Consider the following 19,193-nt stretch of genomic DNA (forward strand, 5'->3'; position numbering starts at 1 on the left):
GGTGCCGTTGGCATCGACTCCTCTCCCATCACCAGCACCATCCACGGCAGGAACACGGTGTCGCCTGGCGATTGGAGCAGAAGTCGCTGGAGCGGAGTCCGGTGGTGACGCAACAGAAACCCAACATGTTGGTTAGACGCGACTTATCTTTCATGAATCCATGCTGGCTGTCAATTACTATATTATTCTCTGCATGCAGGTTGTCTCTTATAATACCTCAACACTTTGCACGTTACTGACGTCAGACTTACCAGATGGTAGTTGCCTGGATCCACCTTCTTACCTTTCTTAAATATAGTACCAAGTCAGCCATCCTTCAATCCTGTGGTGTCAAGCCTCTTACAAGAGAATCTAAAAAGATGAGATACAGTAGTTTATCAATTAATGAGCTCAAATCCCTCAATATCCATGGATGAGTGACATCTGGGCAGGGGATATGTCAATGTTTAATTTGCTCAGTTGCAGGCATACTTCTTCTTGTGTTAAGCTGGTTACATAAGGTGGTGAACTTTGATTTTTGCCTTGTTGAATAATCACTGGAACAGTCATTTAATTGGTGAACACAGATAAAAAGTGCATGTTTAATATCTCAGCCTTTTCTTTGTCCTCTATAATTATCTTGCTGTCATTATCTTTTAAGCAGCTTATATCTTTCAATGCTTTCTTTTTGGCATTGATGTATTTATACATTTTGGGGGGAGTTATTTTAATGTCGCTGGTAATTTGTGTTTCAGTCGCTGGTAATTTGTGTTTCAGTAGCTAACTTTGGTTGCATGATTGCTTTTTTACATTTCCTATTCTATTATGATTTTCTGCACAATTGAGTCCAATGAATACAATATACAATCCCTATTGGGCACACATAGTAATGGAAAAACTGAAGTCCATAAATAATACTCATATTTCATCTACTTTATGTGTGTAGTGATTACGCACACAATCAGGTCTCTTGATACAGTCATATGAAAAAGTTTGGGCACCCCTATTAATGTTAACCTTTTTTCTTTATAACAATTTGGGTTTTTGCAACAGCTATTTCAGTTTCATATATCTAATAACTGATGGACTGAGTAATATTTCTGGATTGAAATGAGGTTTATTGTACTAACAGAAAATGTGCAATCGTCATTTAAACAAAATTTGACCGGTGCAAAAGTATGGGCACCCTTATAAATTTCTTGATTTGAACACTCCTAACTACTTTTTACTGACTTACTAAAGCACTAAATTGGTTTTGTAACCTCATTGAGCTTTGAACATAGGCAGGTGTATCCAATCATGAGAAAAGGTATTTAAGGTGGCCACTTGCAAGTTTTTCTCCTATTTGAATCTCCTATGAAAAGTGGCATCATGGGCTCCTCAAAATAACTCTCAAATTATCTGAAAACAAAGATTATTCAACATAGTTGTTCAGGGGAAGGATACAAAAAGTTGTCTCAGAGATTTAAACTGTCAGTTTCCACTATGAGCAACATAGTAAGGAAATGGAAGAACACAGGTACAGTTCTTGTTAAGCCCAGAAGTGGCAGGCCAAGAAAAATATCAGAAAGGCAGAGGAGAAGAATGGTGAGAACAGTCAAGGACAATCCACAGACCACCTCCAAAGACCTGCAGCTTCATCTTGCTGCAGATGGTGTCAATGTGCATCGGTCAACAATACAGCGCACGTTGCACAAGGAGAAGCTGTATGGGAGAGTGATGCGAAAGAAGCCATTTCTGCAAGCACGCCACAAACAGAGTCGCCTGAGGTATGCAAAAGCACATTTGGACAAGCCAGTTACATTTTGGAAGAAGGTCCTGTGGACTGATGAAACAAAGATTGTTTGGTCATACAAAAAGGAGTTATGCATGGAGGCAAAAAAACACGGCATTCCAAGAAAAGCACTTGCCACCCACAGTAAAATTTGGTGGAGGTTCCATCATGCTTTGGGGCTGTGTGGCCAATGCCGGCACCGGGAATCTTGTTAAAGTTGAGGGTCGCATGGATTCAACTCAGTATCAGCAGATTCTTGACAATAATGTGCAAGAATCAGTGACGAAGTTGAAGTTACGCAGGGGATGGATATTTCAGCAAGAAAATGATCCAAAACACCGCTCCAAATCTACTCAGGCATTCATGCAGAGGAACAATTACAATGTTCTGGAATGGCCATCCCAGTCCCCAGACCTGAATATCATTGAACATCTGTGGGATGATTTGAAGCGTGCTGTCCATGCTCGGCGACCATCAAACTTAACTGAACTGGAATTGGTTTGTAAACAGGAATGGTCAAATATACCTTCATCCAGGATCCAGGAACTCATTAAAAGCTACAGGAAGCGACTAGAGGCTATTATTTTTGCAAAAGGAGGATCTACAAAATATTAATGTCACTTTTATGTTGAGGTGCCCATACTTTTGCACCAGTCAAATTTTGTTTAAATGCAGATTGCACATTTTCTGTTAGTACAATAAACCTCATTTCAATCCAGAAATATTACTTAGTCCATCAGGTATTAGATATATGAAACTGAAATAGCTGTTGCAAAAACCCAAATTGTTATAAAGAAAAAAGGTTAACATTAATAGGGGTGCCCAAACTTTTTCATATGACTGTATCAAGAGACCTGATTGTGTGCGTAATCACTACACACATAAAGTAGATGAAATATGATTATTTATTTTTTCATATGACTGTATGTCTGGTTTGGTACACACTTGTTTTCTCCATGAAATAATGCTGAAATACCTTTTTTTAAATTTTACACTGTGTTGTTCCTCAGATTGTCCTCCTGGATATCTATGAATAAATTGTCAACTTACGTTGTTATTCCCTTTATCAGTAAGATGAGTTCATACACATTTAGACACTATATAATTAGTTCTCTGAGTTTTAGGCCTGTGTCACATAGTAGTATCTTGGTCAGTATTTTCCCAGCAGTCAAAATTAGTATCCAAAACACAAGAGAGGTTGAACTATTTGTATTAAATTTGTAATGTGTATAGGCTAACAAATTGTGACCAAAATTCTGCTCGGTGACAGTAGGCATATGTACCATGGTACGTGATGGTAGTCGTGGGTAAGGTAGTAGTTTGCCACACCCCAGCAAGCTACATGGATGTCCTGGCTGAATTTGTGGTGATACACAGTTCATCAAACGGGACCACAAGTTCATTAAAAACTTAGTTTTACTGAATACAAAATTGGTAATAATGGTGTACATTAGGTAGTGGGCACATGTTTTCTCATACGTTTCTTTATCACAGGGCATCATTAGACACACCTTCCTCACTTCAGTTGCTCCAACCTCCATCAGTCCATCTTTTTCCAACACTACCCAGCCTAACACCACATCACAGTCCATGAAAGTAATTTTCCTCCTCTGTTAAAGGGTTGTTGCCGATATGGTCGGACTGAGCTGTAAGCTCCTAGATGCTTTGGGAACACTTGCCAACCACACTCACTTTATTGCACAGTGTATTTTGTTCTGCACCAGGGTTCGTCTCTCTCTGTCACTTGTTCTTTCAGTCAGTTCACTGACCAAACTCCACTAGATCACTCAGAGTCACTATCACCTCGTTCTCTTCCTCAGTTATTGTCTCTTTTCAGTCATGATATCCTCTGAATTGTCTCCCTCACTTTCAGGAACACCCACATCATGTGACTCTGCAGACCATTCAGACCATAGGTCTGTCTCTAACACAGGCTGGGCCCATCTGATGTTCTAAAACGAAACTGTCTCTTTCCCCTTTCACTCTTCCCTTATGGGCTAGAGTCAACTTTTAACTCTAACTATCCCTATTGAGTACCTGTTGCTGAGGAGAACACAGCTTCCTCAAATGGTAGTGCAACACATTATACATGTAACTAGTACAATCCATATCACACATCATAATAACGCAATAAACATTACACAATAAAGCAGGACATAATCTACATTTTACATCACATACCGTCACAACAATATTGGTGTCTTGAGGAGGGAACACAACCATAAGTCCATCTCCATACACAAGGACTGTGTAGGGACACATCTTATTGACAAGTGTAATGTTAATGCCCAATTGTCAATTTATCCACTTGCATGTTATAAGATGGGAAAAACAAGTAGTTCACATTGGTTCAGGATGTTATCAGGATATTTCAACAAGACTTTCATCATAATCTGATCTTTTTTTTGCTATTCAATTTGCTGAAATCCAGCAAAAAAGGTGACCAGATGTAATTTTAAAGAGACACTGTCACGTGCAAAATGCACCCAGAACCATGAACAGTTCTGGGTGCATATTGCTAATACCTGCCTAACTGTCCCAGCATACATTAGCATACATAAAGAGATCTTTAGAAAAAGTATTATAAAGATTCTTTATGATATGCTAATGCACGCAGGGACTAGTCGCAAGGGCTTTATATCCCCCAACTTGTCCGCTTTCTAAGCATGTTAGCATGCCCACAGGGGCATGCTAACATGCTATTCAATGCCCATTGCCCAGCGTCATCAGTGGTAATGCGCGTTCCTGTGTCCATTGTCACCGGCTCAGATGCCAGCTTTAGGGTCTGTGCACATGATCAGAAGTCACAGCACTTCCGGTCATGTGCACTAGACATCTCTAAAGCCGGGATGCGTACACCCGACTCCATAGTGTGCATGAGCAGAAGTGTGATGACGTCTGATAATGTGCACTGACCCTAAAGATGACTTTTGAAGCATTGATAATAAAAACAGGTACGTGCATCACTGCTGATGACGCTGGGCAATTGGCATTGAATAGCCCTCCATCAATTTCAAAGTCTCACTAATAGCCCTCCAAATGTTATAATGGCCCCCATATAGCCCTCTATTTATTATAATGGCCCCAACATGTAGTTCTCAGTATAATATAATGTGCTCTGTAATAAATAAAGATAAGTAATAAAGATATTATTCCTTTTGACAGATTACTTATAAAATACAATCTACCAATATCAGAGAAATATAAATTGACTCGTATATGGGAGTTTCTGCAAGAAACACATCTTTTATCAAAAAATTACCCACCTTCATCATAGACTTACTAAACAACCCATTAAACATAGGTTTATGGAATACCAGAAACATATATTCAATTTTTAATGATGACTATACATTTAAGAAATTGAAATATATGGAATCTTGGGAAAAACAATTGAATACGACATTTCAATCTAACAAATGGAAATCTGCATTAACCTATACATACTCGATGTCTACCTGTATATCCATACAAGAACCTTATTATAAGATTCTGGTTGAGTGGTACTATACCCCACAAAAACTACATAGATTCTCTTCTCAAAATTCTGATTTATGTTGGAGAGAATGTGGAGAGAGAGGTACTACCAGTCATATTTTTTGGAGTTGTCCAAAACTAAAGGAATTGTGGAGAGATACAGAAATTCTCCTCCATAATGTAACCTCATCTGAAATTAGTCTCTCTGCGGAATTAGTTCTGCTATCAATTGGGATAGATGAACTTAACTTAAATTATAGACATATTACCTGTCATATCATACAAGTGATTAAAAATCTCCTCGCTGCCAACTGGAGAAATACTAATATTCCATATATACATGAAGTAATAGAAAGAATTTCCTCTCACAATCTTTACGAATTTAAGTTTGCTTTGAAAGATAGATTATATGATAAGTACTCGGTGAGATGGAATCTTTGGTCAAAGAAGTTCAATCCCAATCTTATTATATTAAAACCTTGAGTTAGTGTAGCTACTAGCTGTAAAAATGATGTAATTATATTCTCCGTCTTTTTTATTCTAATAGTTACGTTTAGCAATTTATGTGTTAAGAGATTCAGTTTAAATTTTCAGCCAAAACTCTACTATAACTCTAGTTTACCTTTTTCTTTAATCATATAGCCTTTCCCTCTCCCCCCCCTTTTCTTTTTTTTTTTTGTTTTCCCCCTTTCCCGTGCTCCACTTTTTCTATTTCAAAAATTGAATGTTAATTTAACTTTAGATTGTAATTTGACTAATTGATGTTAAGTTTAAAGGTCTAGTCACACTAAACAACTTACCAGCGATCCCAACAACGATAGGGATCGCTGATAAGTTGCTAGGAGGTTGCTGGTGAGATGTCACACTGCAACGCTCCAGCGATCCCACCAGCAACCTGACCTGGCAGGGATCGCTGGAGCGTCGCTACACGAGTTGCTGGTGAGCTCACCAGCAACCAGTGACCAGCCCCCCAGCGCCGCGTGGAAGATGCTGCACTTGGTAACTAAGGTAAATATCGGGTAACCAACCCGATATTTACCTTGGTTACCAGCGCACGCAGCTACACGTGCAGAGAGCAGGGAGCAGCGCACAATGCTTAGCGCTGGCTCCCTGCTCTCCTAGTTACAGCACACATCGGGTTAATTACCCGATGTGTGCTGCAGCTACATGTGCACAGAGCAGGGAGCAGCGCACACCGCTTAGCGCTGGCTCCTTGCTCTCCTAGTTACAGCACACATCGGGTTAATTACCCGATGTGTGCTGCAGCTAAATGTGCACAGAGCAGGGAGCAGCGCACAATGCTTAGTGCCGGCTCCTGCTCTCCTAGCTACAGCACACATCGGGTTAATTAACCCGATGTGTCCTGCAGCTACATGTGCACAGAGCAGGAGCCGGCACTGACAGTGAGAGCGGCGGAGGCTGGTAACAAAGGTAAATATCGGGTAACCAAGGACAGGGCTTCTTGGTTACCCGATGTTTACATTGGTTACCAGCCTCCGCAGAAGCCGGCTCCTGCTGCCTGCACATTTAGTTGTTGCTGTCTCGCTGTCACACACAGCGATCTGTGCTTCACAGCGGGACAGCAACAACTAAAAAATGGCCCAGGACATTCAGCAACAACCAACGACCTCACAGCAGGGGCCAGGTTGTTGCTGGATGTCACACACAGCAACATCGCTAGCAACGTCACAAAAGTTGTTCGTTAGCAGCGATGTTGCTAGCGATGTTGCTTAGTGTGACGGGGCCTTTACTGTGTGAACAATTTGTTTTGTTTGAACCAAAATTTTAAAATAAAAAAATATGTAAACATATAATGCGCTCTGTAGCTCTCCATATAATATAGTGCACACCATAGTCCTCCATATAGTATAATGCACCCCCATAGTCCTCTATATAGTATAATGCACACTCTATAGTCCTCCATATAGTATAATGCACTCCAAAGTCCCCTTACTAGTAAAATGTTTCCCATCCTGACCGCCTTCCAGTTATCGTGTTCTCCATCCTGGCCACTTCCAATAATAATGTCCCCTACCCTTGCCCTTCCCTGGTATAATGTCCCCATCCTGGCCCCTTCCTATACTAATGACCCTCATCCTGACCCCTTCCTATGATAAAGACCCACATCATGGGCCCCTTCCCATAATGTTTTCCATCTATAACCCCTTCTAATAATAATGTCCACCATTCTGAGCCCCTTTTTGGTATAATGTCCCCAATCCTAGGCCTCTTCCTGACATAATGTCCCCATCCCAGCCCTTTCCTATGATAATGACCGTCATCCTGGGCCTCTTCCAATAATAATGTCCACCATCCTGAGCCCCTTTCTGGTATAATGTTCCCCATCCTAGGCTACTTGATGTTCTAATTTCCCCATTCTGAGCCCCTTTCAGGTATAAAGTCCTTCATCTTAAGCCCTTTTTAGTAATATTGTGCTTTGTTCTTCGACAATACATGTTTTTTAAGTAAATAATCCTTCCTATCTTCCTCTGCTCCCACAATATATGGTGTCCTCTTCTTCTACAGTATAGTTGGAGCAGGAACTAGCAGCTGACTTTGGCTTGCATTTTATGGCGCATGCATGATGTTACTGCCATGCCCCGCCTGTTCTGAGTCCATCGACCTCACCTGCTGGCCTCTGGTTGTCCGGAATATATTGAAGTGCAGAGAGCCGGTGGCTCGGCACCAGAATACATTTCAGCTGAATGTGCATCCTTGGACACACATCCAGCTGAAAAAGGTGCTTGCATAGGCAGGTCCCCCCTTTCGCATGGGCCCGGTTGCAGTCGCACACTCTGTGACCATGATCATGAGGCATTTGACTAAAGTTATGACAAAGGAAGGCAACCATCTTAACACCAAACAAGTATGATGCACATGTCTTTTTCTAATTAATACGTCAGATACATCAGAGTGATGAATGTTAGTGCCTAAACATTTTTCTTCATCACACAACACAGCATAGCACAAAAATGTATAGAAGCATATCTAACATACTCATATAGATACTTCATCACTTCATTGATGTTTCTTTATATGTACAGTATGTATGTATGCATGTATCCAATGTATAGCTGTTAATGTGATGAGCAAATCTTCTGAAATGTGTATTCGGCAGTTCTCTTGAATTTGATTATGAAATTAGATTTGTATGAAATTTATTTTATGTGAGTCTGTTTCTTATTGTGATCTGGGTTTATCCAATTCCGTAAGCATAATTATGTTAGGGTAAAAAAACAAAACCTCATTGCTCACTTGTGTCACCGCAGCCTTCTAGTCAAACCTTTTGCTCAGTATATTTTGGCATAATTTCATAGTTTTTTAACCTTGAAGGTATACTTAAGTCTATCGACTTCAACCTATAGTCTAGCATGCAATGTCCTCTTTGGCTCCTACTACATCTTCATTTGGTGCTTAGGCTTCCGGTCACAAGGAGACCCCTGTTGTCAGAAAGTATGTTATTGCATTGCAAAAAAACATTCCATCCATAGTCAGTGAGGTCTACTAACATTGACACTGTAAGCCATGATATCAAAGGTCTGATTGGCAATGGAGTAAAGTTGCCTGAAAAGCTAAAGAAGAGGAGGGCTGTGGTGGTGGGACAGGTAAGCAGTGATGTGGTTTGTTTTTTTTTGTCTATTTTTCCGACCCATTGCAAGTCAGTAAAATTGCAGTCTGCAAGGTACCAATTTTCTGACTTCACAAGATAAAAATCAGAAGTTTTTGTAAAATTCACCTTGTATCGATTTGCTCATCTCTAAATATTGGTATTAAGGCTAGGTTCGCACACTGCGTCTTTTTGATAATGCGTTTTTGTGCGTTTTTGGCCGCTAAAAACGCACAAAAACGCATCTGCGTCAAAAAAAGGCATAAAAAAACGCATTCGTTTTTGACGCGATTTGGTGCGTTTTTGGCTGCGTTTTTGATCTATGCGTTTTGCTGCGTTTTTCAAATGCATTGCATGGGCGGAAAATGCAGAAAAATGCAGGAAAGAACTGACATGTCCATTTTTTTTTTTTAACTCAAAAACGCAGGTAAAAAAAACAGATGTGTGCGGACAGCAAAAATGAAAACTCATAGACTTTGCTGGGGAAGCAAAGTCCTGCAGTTTTGAGGCCAAAAACGCACCCGAAAAACGCGCAAAAACGCAGCGAAAAACGCACTGTGCACACATAGCCTAAGGAACACAAACATTTGCACACTGTATTCACATTTATCAGATCAATAGATTACACATCTGAAAACAGGGTGTTACCTATTAAAGGGAACCTGTCACCGTTTTTTTCACTTTTCACTATGAAACTAAAAGTGTCACCTTCTGCAGCTCCTGGGCTGCATTCTATGAAGGTGCACCTTGAGCCCTGATTTCCTTTGCAGACCCTGAATATAACTTTCTAAAATCTGACCGTTAGGTATGCTAATGACCTGTGGGGCTCAGATGGGCATGCTCATTTTCGTCTCCTTTCCCTCATTGTGGCCTTCTTCGCCATCCTCCTTTCATAATTGGCGTGATGACGCCGCCGTCATCATGAACGCTGCTTGGCCAAATCTTGCATCTGTGCAGTCATTCCCCTGGCTTGCGCAGGCGCAGTTTGCCCTCGCGCGAGCCAGTGCGGTGTGTGCGCATGCGCGAGATTATGGTTGGGTACAAGGATGACACAGGGAACGTCATGCAAATTGCCGACCATAATCTCGCGCATGTGCAAATACCGCACTGGCTAGTGCAAGGGCGAATTGCACCTGCGCGAGCCGGGGGAATGCCTGCACAGACGCGAGATTTGTCTGAGCAGCGTGCATGATGACGGAGGCATCATCACATCAATCATGAAAGGAGGATGTCACCGGTTTTTTCACTATGAAACCAAAAGTGTCACCTTCTGCAGATCCTGGGCTGCATTCTATGAAGGATGGCTAAGAAAGCCACAAGGAGGGACAAGAGACGAAAATGAGCATGCCCATTTGAGACCCACAGGTCATTAGCATACTTAATAGTCAGGTTTTATAAAGTTATATTCGGGGTCTGCAGGGGGAGTCGGGCACAAGGTGCACCTTCATAGAATGCAGCTTAGGAGCTGCAGAAGGTGACACTTTTGGTTTCATAATGAAAAAACTGGTGACAGGTTCCCTTTAACACCTAAATCATTTATACATTTTGATGTACCAAGGGGATGAAAGTTTTGATACTGTGAAATATGGCCAACCTATTTTTTGACCAATCGGGGCATGCTATCTTAGATTGAATTTCAAGCAGCATGGTCTTGGTATGTACAATATGGGTATGACGACTTACACAAAGAACTTTTCAATTCTTCAAAAGCAAAAGAAGAAAAAACACCAATTTTGTGGTAGCATTCTAGTGGTAGATAATCAAACCCTTGGACTCAAGGTCATATAACTACTCATACTAACAGGGACATGGACAAATTTAATATCAATTTGAAAGATCATGAGAGTTTAAAGGGAACCTGTCAGGTGCAACATGCACGCAGAACCACGAGCAGATCTGGGTGCATATTACTAATCTCTGCCTAACCGTCCCTGTATACACTAGCATAGATAAAGAGTATCAAAAGTATTTCTAAAGATCTCATATGATATGCTAATGACTGCAGGGACTAATCGCAAGGGCGTTACTTTCTTTGGCTAGTCGGCCCCCTTAGCATGTTAGTGCACCCCTGTGAGCATGCTAACATGCTAATGAATGTGCAGCGTCAGAAGATGGTCGCGCTCACCTATCTGCTGCCATCATGTCTGAGTCTTGGATTTCTGCTTAGTGCGCATGATCCGGGACTTTCAGTCATGCGCACTATATGAGTTTGAAACCAGGACTCGTACACCCGGCTTCATGATCGAAACTCTGGGATCGTGCACACTGAGCCAAAATGCAGGACTCGGATGTGATGGCAACAGAGAGGTGAGTGTGACCATCTTCTGACGCTGTGCAATCATTAGCATGTTAGCATGACCACAGGGTGTACTAAAATGCTAAGCGGACCGACTAGCCAATGAATGTAACGCCCTTGCGACTAGTCCCCACACTCATTATCATATCATATGGGATCTTTAGAAATACTGTTTCTATAGATCTCTTTATCTATACTACTAGATACAGGGACAGTTAGGTAGCGATTAGCAATATGCACCAAGAACTGCTCGTGGTTCTGGGTGCATATTGCACCTGACATTTTCCCTTTAATAAAGTAATGTTACAGATATACAGTATATCTTTATTTAATACATAGTGCAAATACAGATTACCATTTAATAAGTGTAATTACATTATTCATTTCTACATTTTACAATGATGTAAAAAAAAAAATTGACGTATTTTAAAATTTCCTAAATTCTCTATATTATGCATCATGGGGATTTGGCCTTACTGTCTCCTTGGATTTAATTTACTGTTTCTACATTCGTGATGTGCTTAAACATTTTTCTTTAGCAAAAAATCAATTAAAAAAATATAGATGACTATATTAATCACTTCAACAAATACAAGTTGCCATGAGTAAAGCAAAGCCTAGCTATGGCTCTGAAACATGTCATCCTTACTATTGTTTCTTGGGGATGGGTGTAGATGCCTGATCCCTCAATAATTCTTGTCTTGTTCTCAACTTTTTTTTCCCTAGCATTAAGAATCGGTCAATAGGTTTTCATGCTAGCAGATTTTACTTGCACTTTATTTATTAGTGATGTGAGTAAATCAGATGAAGTCAGCGTTTTGATTGCTAAGAGGCATACCAAACCCATTATTGAGGAAAGATGATGCATTCAGAGCATTGTGACCAAACCCTTGTACCGCGACAGATAAAAAGGGACGTTCAAGCTCTGGGACATTTACTCTGCCTTTGTTTGTGCTCCACATCAGCATCACACATCCTCAAGGACCATGTCTTCTTTTCGCCAATCATATTCTACTGGAGGAACAAAGAACTTCAGCGCTGCATCTGCTGTTGAATCAGGGGCGAATCGTAACAGCTTTAGTTCTGTTTCTGTCAGTCGTTCCGGCTGTGGAGGTGCCCAGTCTAGTGCTGCTGGCTTTGGTAGCAGAAGTCTGTACAGTTTAGGAGGTAGCAGAAAAATCTCCATCCCTACAAATGCACAAAACCAAAGCGGAGGTGGATCTGGATTTGGTGGTGGTGCTGGCTTTGGATTCGGCTCTGGATTTGGAGTTGGTCAAGGATTTGGCGGAGGATCTGACTTTCCGGTATGCCCACCCGGTGGAATCCAGCACGTTACTATCAATCAGTCTTTTAGCTCCACTTAATTTGGAAATTGATCCAATAATTCAGAAAGTGAGAACAGAAGAGAGAGAGCAAATCAAGACTCTTAACAACAAATTCGCATCCTTCATTGACAAGGTAGGATGTTAAAATCGACTCTTTTCTTTTTCTATAGGTAAATCATCATAATAAAGTTTCATCCATTTTTTTCCTCTATATGTATTACCTTTTTTATCCTTTTGTTTCTGTTACCTCTAGGTCAGATTCCTAGAACAACAGAACAAAGTCCTGGAAACCAAGTGGAACCTTTTGCAAGAACAAGGAGTTAAGACTGTTAAGAGTAACATTGAACCCCTGTTTGAAGCCTACATTAATCAACTTCGTCGCCAGTTAGACAGTCTAATCAACGATAAGTCTTCTTTGGATGGAGAACTTAAACATATGCAGGAATCTGTAGAGGAGTTTAAGGCCAAGTAAGTCAGCAAAGATGCTCTCCACATTTTATATGTTCTGGTCATTTCCATCAAGCAAAGAGGTGTTCCAGACTGAAATAATATTTATCCATTGACCTACGTTCTAACTAATCTCTACCTTGCTGCAGTTAAGTAGCTATGAGGGGATGGAGAACTGGGGTCTGACTTCTAGAAAACCCTCCGATCTAGCATTTATCATCTTGGACTTTTATAAAACCCACCAAACTTGCATTTATCATCTTGTATAAAGATATATCAAGTTTGAGCTGGAATACCGCTTTAGTATTATATTTACAAGTTCAATTAATATTCTAGAAAAGTAAAATATGAGCAATAATTAATCACTGTTACAAGAGTAGTTAGGTTTTTCTATGTATTTTCTCACCAGAATATACAACAATGTACAATTAAATGGGTGGAGGTCAATATCTTCACCCCTTTGCACTATATCACACTTTATAATGTTATGTCTTACTATTATCTCTTCTTTGGATGTAACATTTTATATTCTATTATTGTCAGGTACGAAGATGAAATTAACAAGCGAACAGCTGCTGAAAATGAGTTTGTCGTACTCAAAAAGGTATGGAAATAGTCATTTTATGTATTTTATGATTATTAGCATCAATCTATGCCACTAGGAACCTCTACTAATAACTATATTTTTCCAGGATGTGGATGCTGCCTACATGAACAAAGTAGAGTTGGAATCTAAAGTGTCTAGTCTGACAGATGAAATCAACTTCACAAGGGCTCTGTATGAGGCGGTAAGTCTCCTAATTTCTAATTTATCTGTTCTTAATTAAATGACTATCTTCCTTCTCTTTGAAGAACCTGAAGAACATACTGTGCTTACCAATCATTCAGCAGCAGCTTAAAATTGTCACCACAAAGGGACTAAAATTAATTTAAGAGCGTATAAATGGGTACAGTGGACTATAAAATTGTTACAAACTATTATTTTTTCAGTTCAATTGTTCGATACCCGTGTTTCATGACTCAAAATTGAAGACCATACCTAGCAACATGATATATAAAGACAGGAACATAATCAATAACCTATTATAAATTAGTATTATGATTTGGTAGACCCCAAACTATAATGTTTGGTCAACCCCTCACCTGCCTAAAATAGAAACAAAGCAAACACAAAAATATAATAGAATACAAATGTAGAATTTAATTCACTATTGTAGAATAGACCGTTGGGAAAACCTTGACAATAAAACCCACTTTTCCATAATTTTAATAAAAAAAAAGTTGGACCACTACAATGTAGATATTGTAGACTCAGATATGACATTCATTGTTCATGTTGAGATGAAGCTCAGGAATACAATCTCGTGGATTTCCCAGTTTAGAGAAATTTTGCGGAGTAGAAGGGCCTCTTAAAAGTTGGCTGTCCAGTAGTACACCTGCCACTTTGAATATTTTTGATTTTGTTGAAGGCTATTTCTATTGTCTGTGTAATTCTCTGTCCTTTGACTTTTAGGAACTTGCTCAGATGCAAGCACAGATCTCAGACACTTCAGTTGTCTTATCCATGGATAATAACAGAGATCTAGATCTACAGAGCATCATTGCTGAGGTCAAGGCTCAGTATGAGGAGATTGCCAACCGAAGTCGCCAAGAAGCAGAGTCCTGGTACCAAAATAAAGTAAGTGAGCGGTACAAACACTGTTTATAATCAGTCTAGTAAATCTCTAGGTTTACTTACTACTATGCAGTTAGACGTTTTGTAAATGATTTTTGCAATTTCAACTAACGTCTACTTTTTCTGCAGTATGAGGAGCTCCAAGTTTCTGCTGGAAAACACGGTGATGACCTGAAGAACACAAAGTCTGAAATCTCCGAGCTAAACCGCATGATTAACAGGCTGCGATCAGAAATTGACAACGTGAAGAAACAAGTAGGTGGAATAGCTGGGGGCATTATAGTAAAACTGAAATACATATTACTATCGGGAGTGACGAGCTATTATAATGTCAAAGCTTAATGGAAATGATGATTGCAGCCATAAAGTCTTCTGGGAATAAGAATCAAGCAATTTCTGAATTGTCTTCTACATTACACATACTGAGCTATGATGACATGATAACGTTTTACAGTCCTAATTATTTTGAAACCAAAATCTTTTGAAAAAATACTTTCTTTTTCAAAGAACTTATATTTTTTTGGAGTTAAACATGAAGAAAACATATTTTTTTCAAGCACATTATTTCACTGTTTATGTAATTCATTCCTTCTGGTTATACAGTTGGACTAACAACATGGAACAAAAATTGCATTTCTAGAACTTTTTATGGTTTATGGGACCTTCAGATTGATTAATTTGCTCTACCTTTTTTGCTTCTAGATTGCCAAACTTCAGACTGCTATTGCTGATGCAGAACAGAGAGGAGAACTTGCTTTGAAGGATGCCAAGCAAAAGCTTACTGATCTGGAGGCAGCTCTTCAGAAGGCCAAGCAGGACATAGCTCGCCAACTTCGCGATTACCAAGAACTAATGAATGTTAAACTGGCTCTAGATATTGAGATCGCCACATACAGGAAACTGTTAGAAGGAGAAGAGAGCAGGTAAGAATTCCTTATTAATGTAAATGCATTATCATTTTCTCTAATATATGATCATATAAAAATTTATATACAATTTGAATTGGTTATAGGTTGGCTGGAGATGGTGTTGGACCAGTAAATATATGTAAGTAGCAGTTATTAAACCTGTTGTTTTTGGGAGGTTTTCTTATTCAGCAACTAACAATGTGCTTTTTTTAACAGCTGTTTTGAGCTCAACCTATGGCACAAGTGGTGGAGCTGGTCAAGGCTATGGAGCAGGTCAAGGCTTTGGAGCAGGTCAAGGCTTTGGGGCAGGTCAAGGCTTTGGAGCAGGTCAAGGCTTTGGAGCAGGTCAAGGTTTTGGAGCAGGTCAAGGCTTTGGAGCAGGTCAAGGCTATGGAGCAGGTCAAGGCTATGGAGCAGGTCAAGGCTATGGAGCAGGTCAAGGCTATGGAGCCGGAAGTGGTTTTGGAGTTGGCTGTGGAAGTGGAGGTCAAGGCATTGGCAGTGGAAGTGGTTATGCATCAGGAAATGCCAGTAATTCCAGTGTTAAAATTGTGTCAAAAACCTCTACAAGCACCAGCTCCAGGAAGTTCTAAGATTCTTCAGTTGCCTTTGTGTACACAGCCTCTTTCCCTACTAATTCATTGAATTTATTGTCACAGTAAAATTATGAGTGTATTCCTCTTATCACCAATATTCTAAATGTAAATTCAATGGTTTGTTCTTCTTTGCCAAAAAAGCTTAACTTTCCAGGAATTCTTGAATAAAATACATTATTATGAAAATCTCTTCGCAATAGTTTCTTTTTATTTATATGGATGATTGGAATGAATAATAACCTCAATTCTTCCCAAATTTGGGATTTTAAAATGTAATAAATTCACATGATGTGACACATTAATCTTTTGGATTTAGAATGAGAACTGAAATATTCTTGTCTTCAGTTTATACAAGTTTTATACAAATAGACTGAATAGGTTAACACCTTCTGATTGTCACACATATGGGGTTGTCCACTTTCAAAAATCCCTACTAATTAGAAGGATGGTGGATCAGTTGGCTATCATGAGCAAGGTGGCCATCAGGGTACTGGCTACTCCATCATAGGCCTGGACAAAAATGTAATGAAAGGGGCCCAGACGCATTATATTGGGGCAGGGCTTAGGGCATGATGGGGTGCAGCCTAGTGATGTGGTGAGGTTTTATCAGCAAGTGTTCACATTTACTTTTTGGAGTTCTGTTTGTTTGTTCTACTTTTAGGAACAAACAATCAGAGTTCATGCCCAAAATAGACATCAAAGGGGCCACATTGATTATTATGGAGTATTTGTGGGTTCTGTTATGTGTCAGTTATTTGAACAGAAGAAAAAGATCTGCATGATGCTCTTCATCCGTCATAAAAATGTCACCAAACGTAAACCAGACAGGGCCCATCAAGGGCAAACTTAATATTGGTGCAACCAGTGCTGCTGCACTGGGGCCCACGCGTTGAAGGAGCAACTTTCATATCCAAAGCAGCAGGCAGCTTCTGTTATAGACAGAACTATTGGTTTGAAATGGGCCCGTATACTGTTCTTTCACATGGGCCCTTTCTGACCGCATCTGCCAGCCTTTCTACTTAAATCTACATAATTATGTAACAGATCTGTTTTGGGCATGATTTCCATTTGTTTGCTTGTTTAAGCAGTGTGTGTTGTTTGTATCTAATCTGGGGTGCCAACCGTTCATAAATTTACGGATAGTCCATAGCTTCCAACAGAAAAAAGCATCGCTAAAGAGGCTGCCATGTGCAGTATAAACAGAATCTTACTAGAAGAAAAATGACATCGGCATGAGGAGAGAAGACCCTACAATCACTGCCAAGCACGCTCGGACTCCATTTGAATCTTCTGCCTTCAGTGTCAGAGCCGGCCGTGGCTGGGGAGTATAATCTGTGTGTCTGTCTTTTGGCTCCTGTTCCCAGCTCATGTACCGCACCATATTGTATATACAGGTCCTCACGATATCATGTCTTACACTTTGTTTGTATATACTAAATGTATATAGTATGGACCTGTGTGTACAGTAAAGTGTTGTGTGTACACTATATGCAGAGAGCATCCTGAATCCTCTATATTATATATACACAGCCTGTATCATTGATAATATATATATATATATATATATATATATATATATATATATATATATGCAGCCACAATGGTGGACACAGATAGAAAATGGCTCTTTTGCAAAAATTGTATGGGGGCCCTTTTCATTCCAAGAATGCATCAAAATTCACAATTCCACCTCCTTTGAAGGTAGAATAGGCCTCCTTACCTCTTGGGCCCCTGTGCGGCTGCACAGGTTGCACTAATAATATGTCTGACCATGTGCAGATAGCAGCCTGTGTCTTCTTTATTACATACATGTACCTAGTAGCCTGTATCTTCCATATTATATATACCCAGCCAGCAGCCTGTATCCTGTATTTTATATACAGTGGGGAAAAAAAGTCTTTAGTCAGCCACCAATCGTGCAAGTTCTCCCACTTAAAAAGATGAGAGAGGCCTGTAATTGATATCATAGGTAGACCACAACTATGAGAGAAAAAAATGAGGAAACAAATCCAGAAAATCACCTTGTCTGATATGGCAAGATTTTTTTGAAAATTATGGTGGAAAATAAGTATTTAGTCACCTAAAACATGCAAGATTTCTGACACTCACAGACCTGTAACTTCTTCTTTAAGAGGCTCCTTTGTCCTCTACTTATTACTTGTAGCAATGGCATCTGTTTGAACTTATCAGTATAAAAGACACCTGTCCACAAGCTCAGTCACACTCCAAACTCCACTATGGTAAAGACCAATGAGTTGTCGAAGGATACCAAAAACAAATTGTAGACTGAATCTGCAAAAGGCAAGCAGCTTGGTGTGATAAAATCAACTGTGGGAGCAATAATAAGAAAATCGAAGACATACAAGATAATCATCCTCGATCTCACCCTGTGGGGTCAAAATGATTACAAGAACGGTTAGGAAAAATGCCAGAACCACAGAGGGGGACCTAGTGAATGATCTGCATAAAGCTGGGACCTCCGTAACAGAGGCTACCATCAATAACACAATACGCCGCCAGGGACTCAGATCCTGCAGTGCCAGACTTGTTCCCCTGCTTAAGACAGTACATGTCTGGGCCCATCTGAAGTTTGCTAGAGAGCATTTGGATTATCCAGAAGAGCATTGGGAGAATGTCATATGGTCTGATGAGACCAAAGTTGAACTGTTTGGTTGAAACACAATTCTTTGTGTTTGGAGGAGAATGAATGCTGAGTTGCATCCAAAGAACATCATACCTACTGTGAAGTATGCGGGTGGCAAGATCATGCTTTGGGGCTGTTTCTCCGCAAAGGGGCCAGGGCGACTGATACGTCTACATGAAAGAATGAATGGGGACATGTATCATGAAATTTTGAGTGCAAACCTCCTTCCATCAGCAAGGGCATTGAAGATAAAACGTGGCTGGGTCTTTCAGCATGATAATGATCCCAAGCACACCGCCAGGGCAATGAAGGAGTGGCTTTGTAAGAAGCATATGAAAGTCCTGGAGTGGACTAGCAAGTCTCCACATCTCAACCCCATTGAAAACCTTTGGTGGGAGTTGAAAGTCCGTGTTTCCCAGCGACAGACCCAAAACATCACTGCTCAAGAGGAGATCTGCATGGAGG

General features: G+C 40.1%; 1 protein-coding gene across 1 annotated transcript; it reads left to right on the forward strand.

Annotated features, from left to right (window-relative positions):
• Nucleotides 1–12,119: 12,119 nt before the first annotated feature.
• On the forward strand, nucleotides 12,120–16,081 carry LOC142290582 (keratin, type II cytoskeletal 5-like). Its single transcript, XM_075334544.1, is given in 11 exon segments — nucleotides 12,120–12,478; nucleotides 12,480–12,591; nucleotides 12,712–12,926; nucleotides 13,449–13,509; nucleotides 13,598–13,693; nucleotides 14,419–14,583; nucleotides 14,710–14,835; nucleotides 15,283–15,503; nucleotides 15,593–15,627; nucleotides 15,705–15,743; nucleotides 15,924–16,081. Coding segments are annotated over 11 exon segments (1,587 nt in total).
• The last annotated feature ends 3,112 nt before the right edge of the window (nucleotides 16,082–19,193 follow it).

Source organism: Anomaloglossus baeobatrachus, chromosome 2, assembly GCF_048569485.1.
Source record: "Anomaloglossus baeobatrachus isolate aAnoBae1 chromosome 2, aAnoBae1.hap1, whole genome shotgun sequence".
Lineage (NCBI taxonomy): Eukaryota > Metazoa > Chordata > Amphibia > Anura > Aromobatidae > Anomaloglossus > Anomaloglossus baeobatrachus.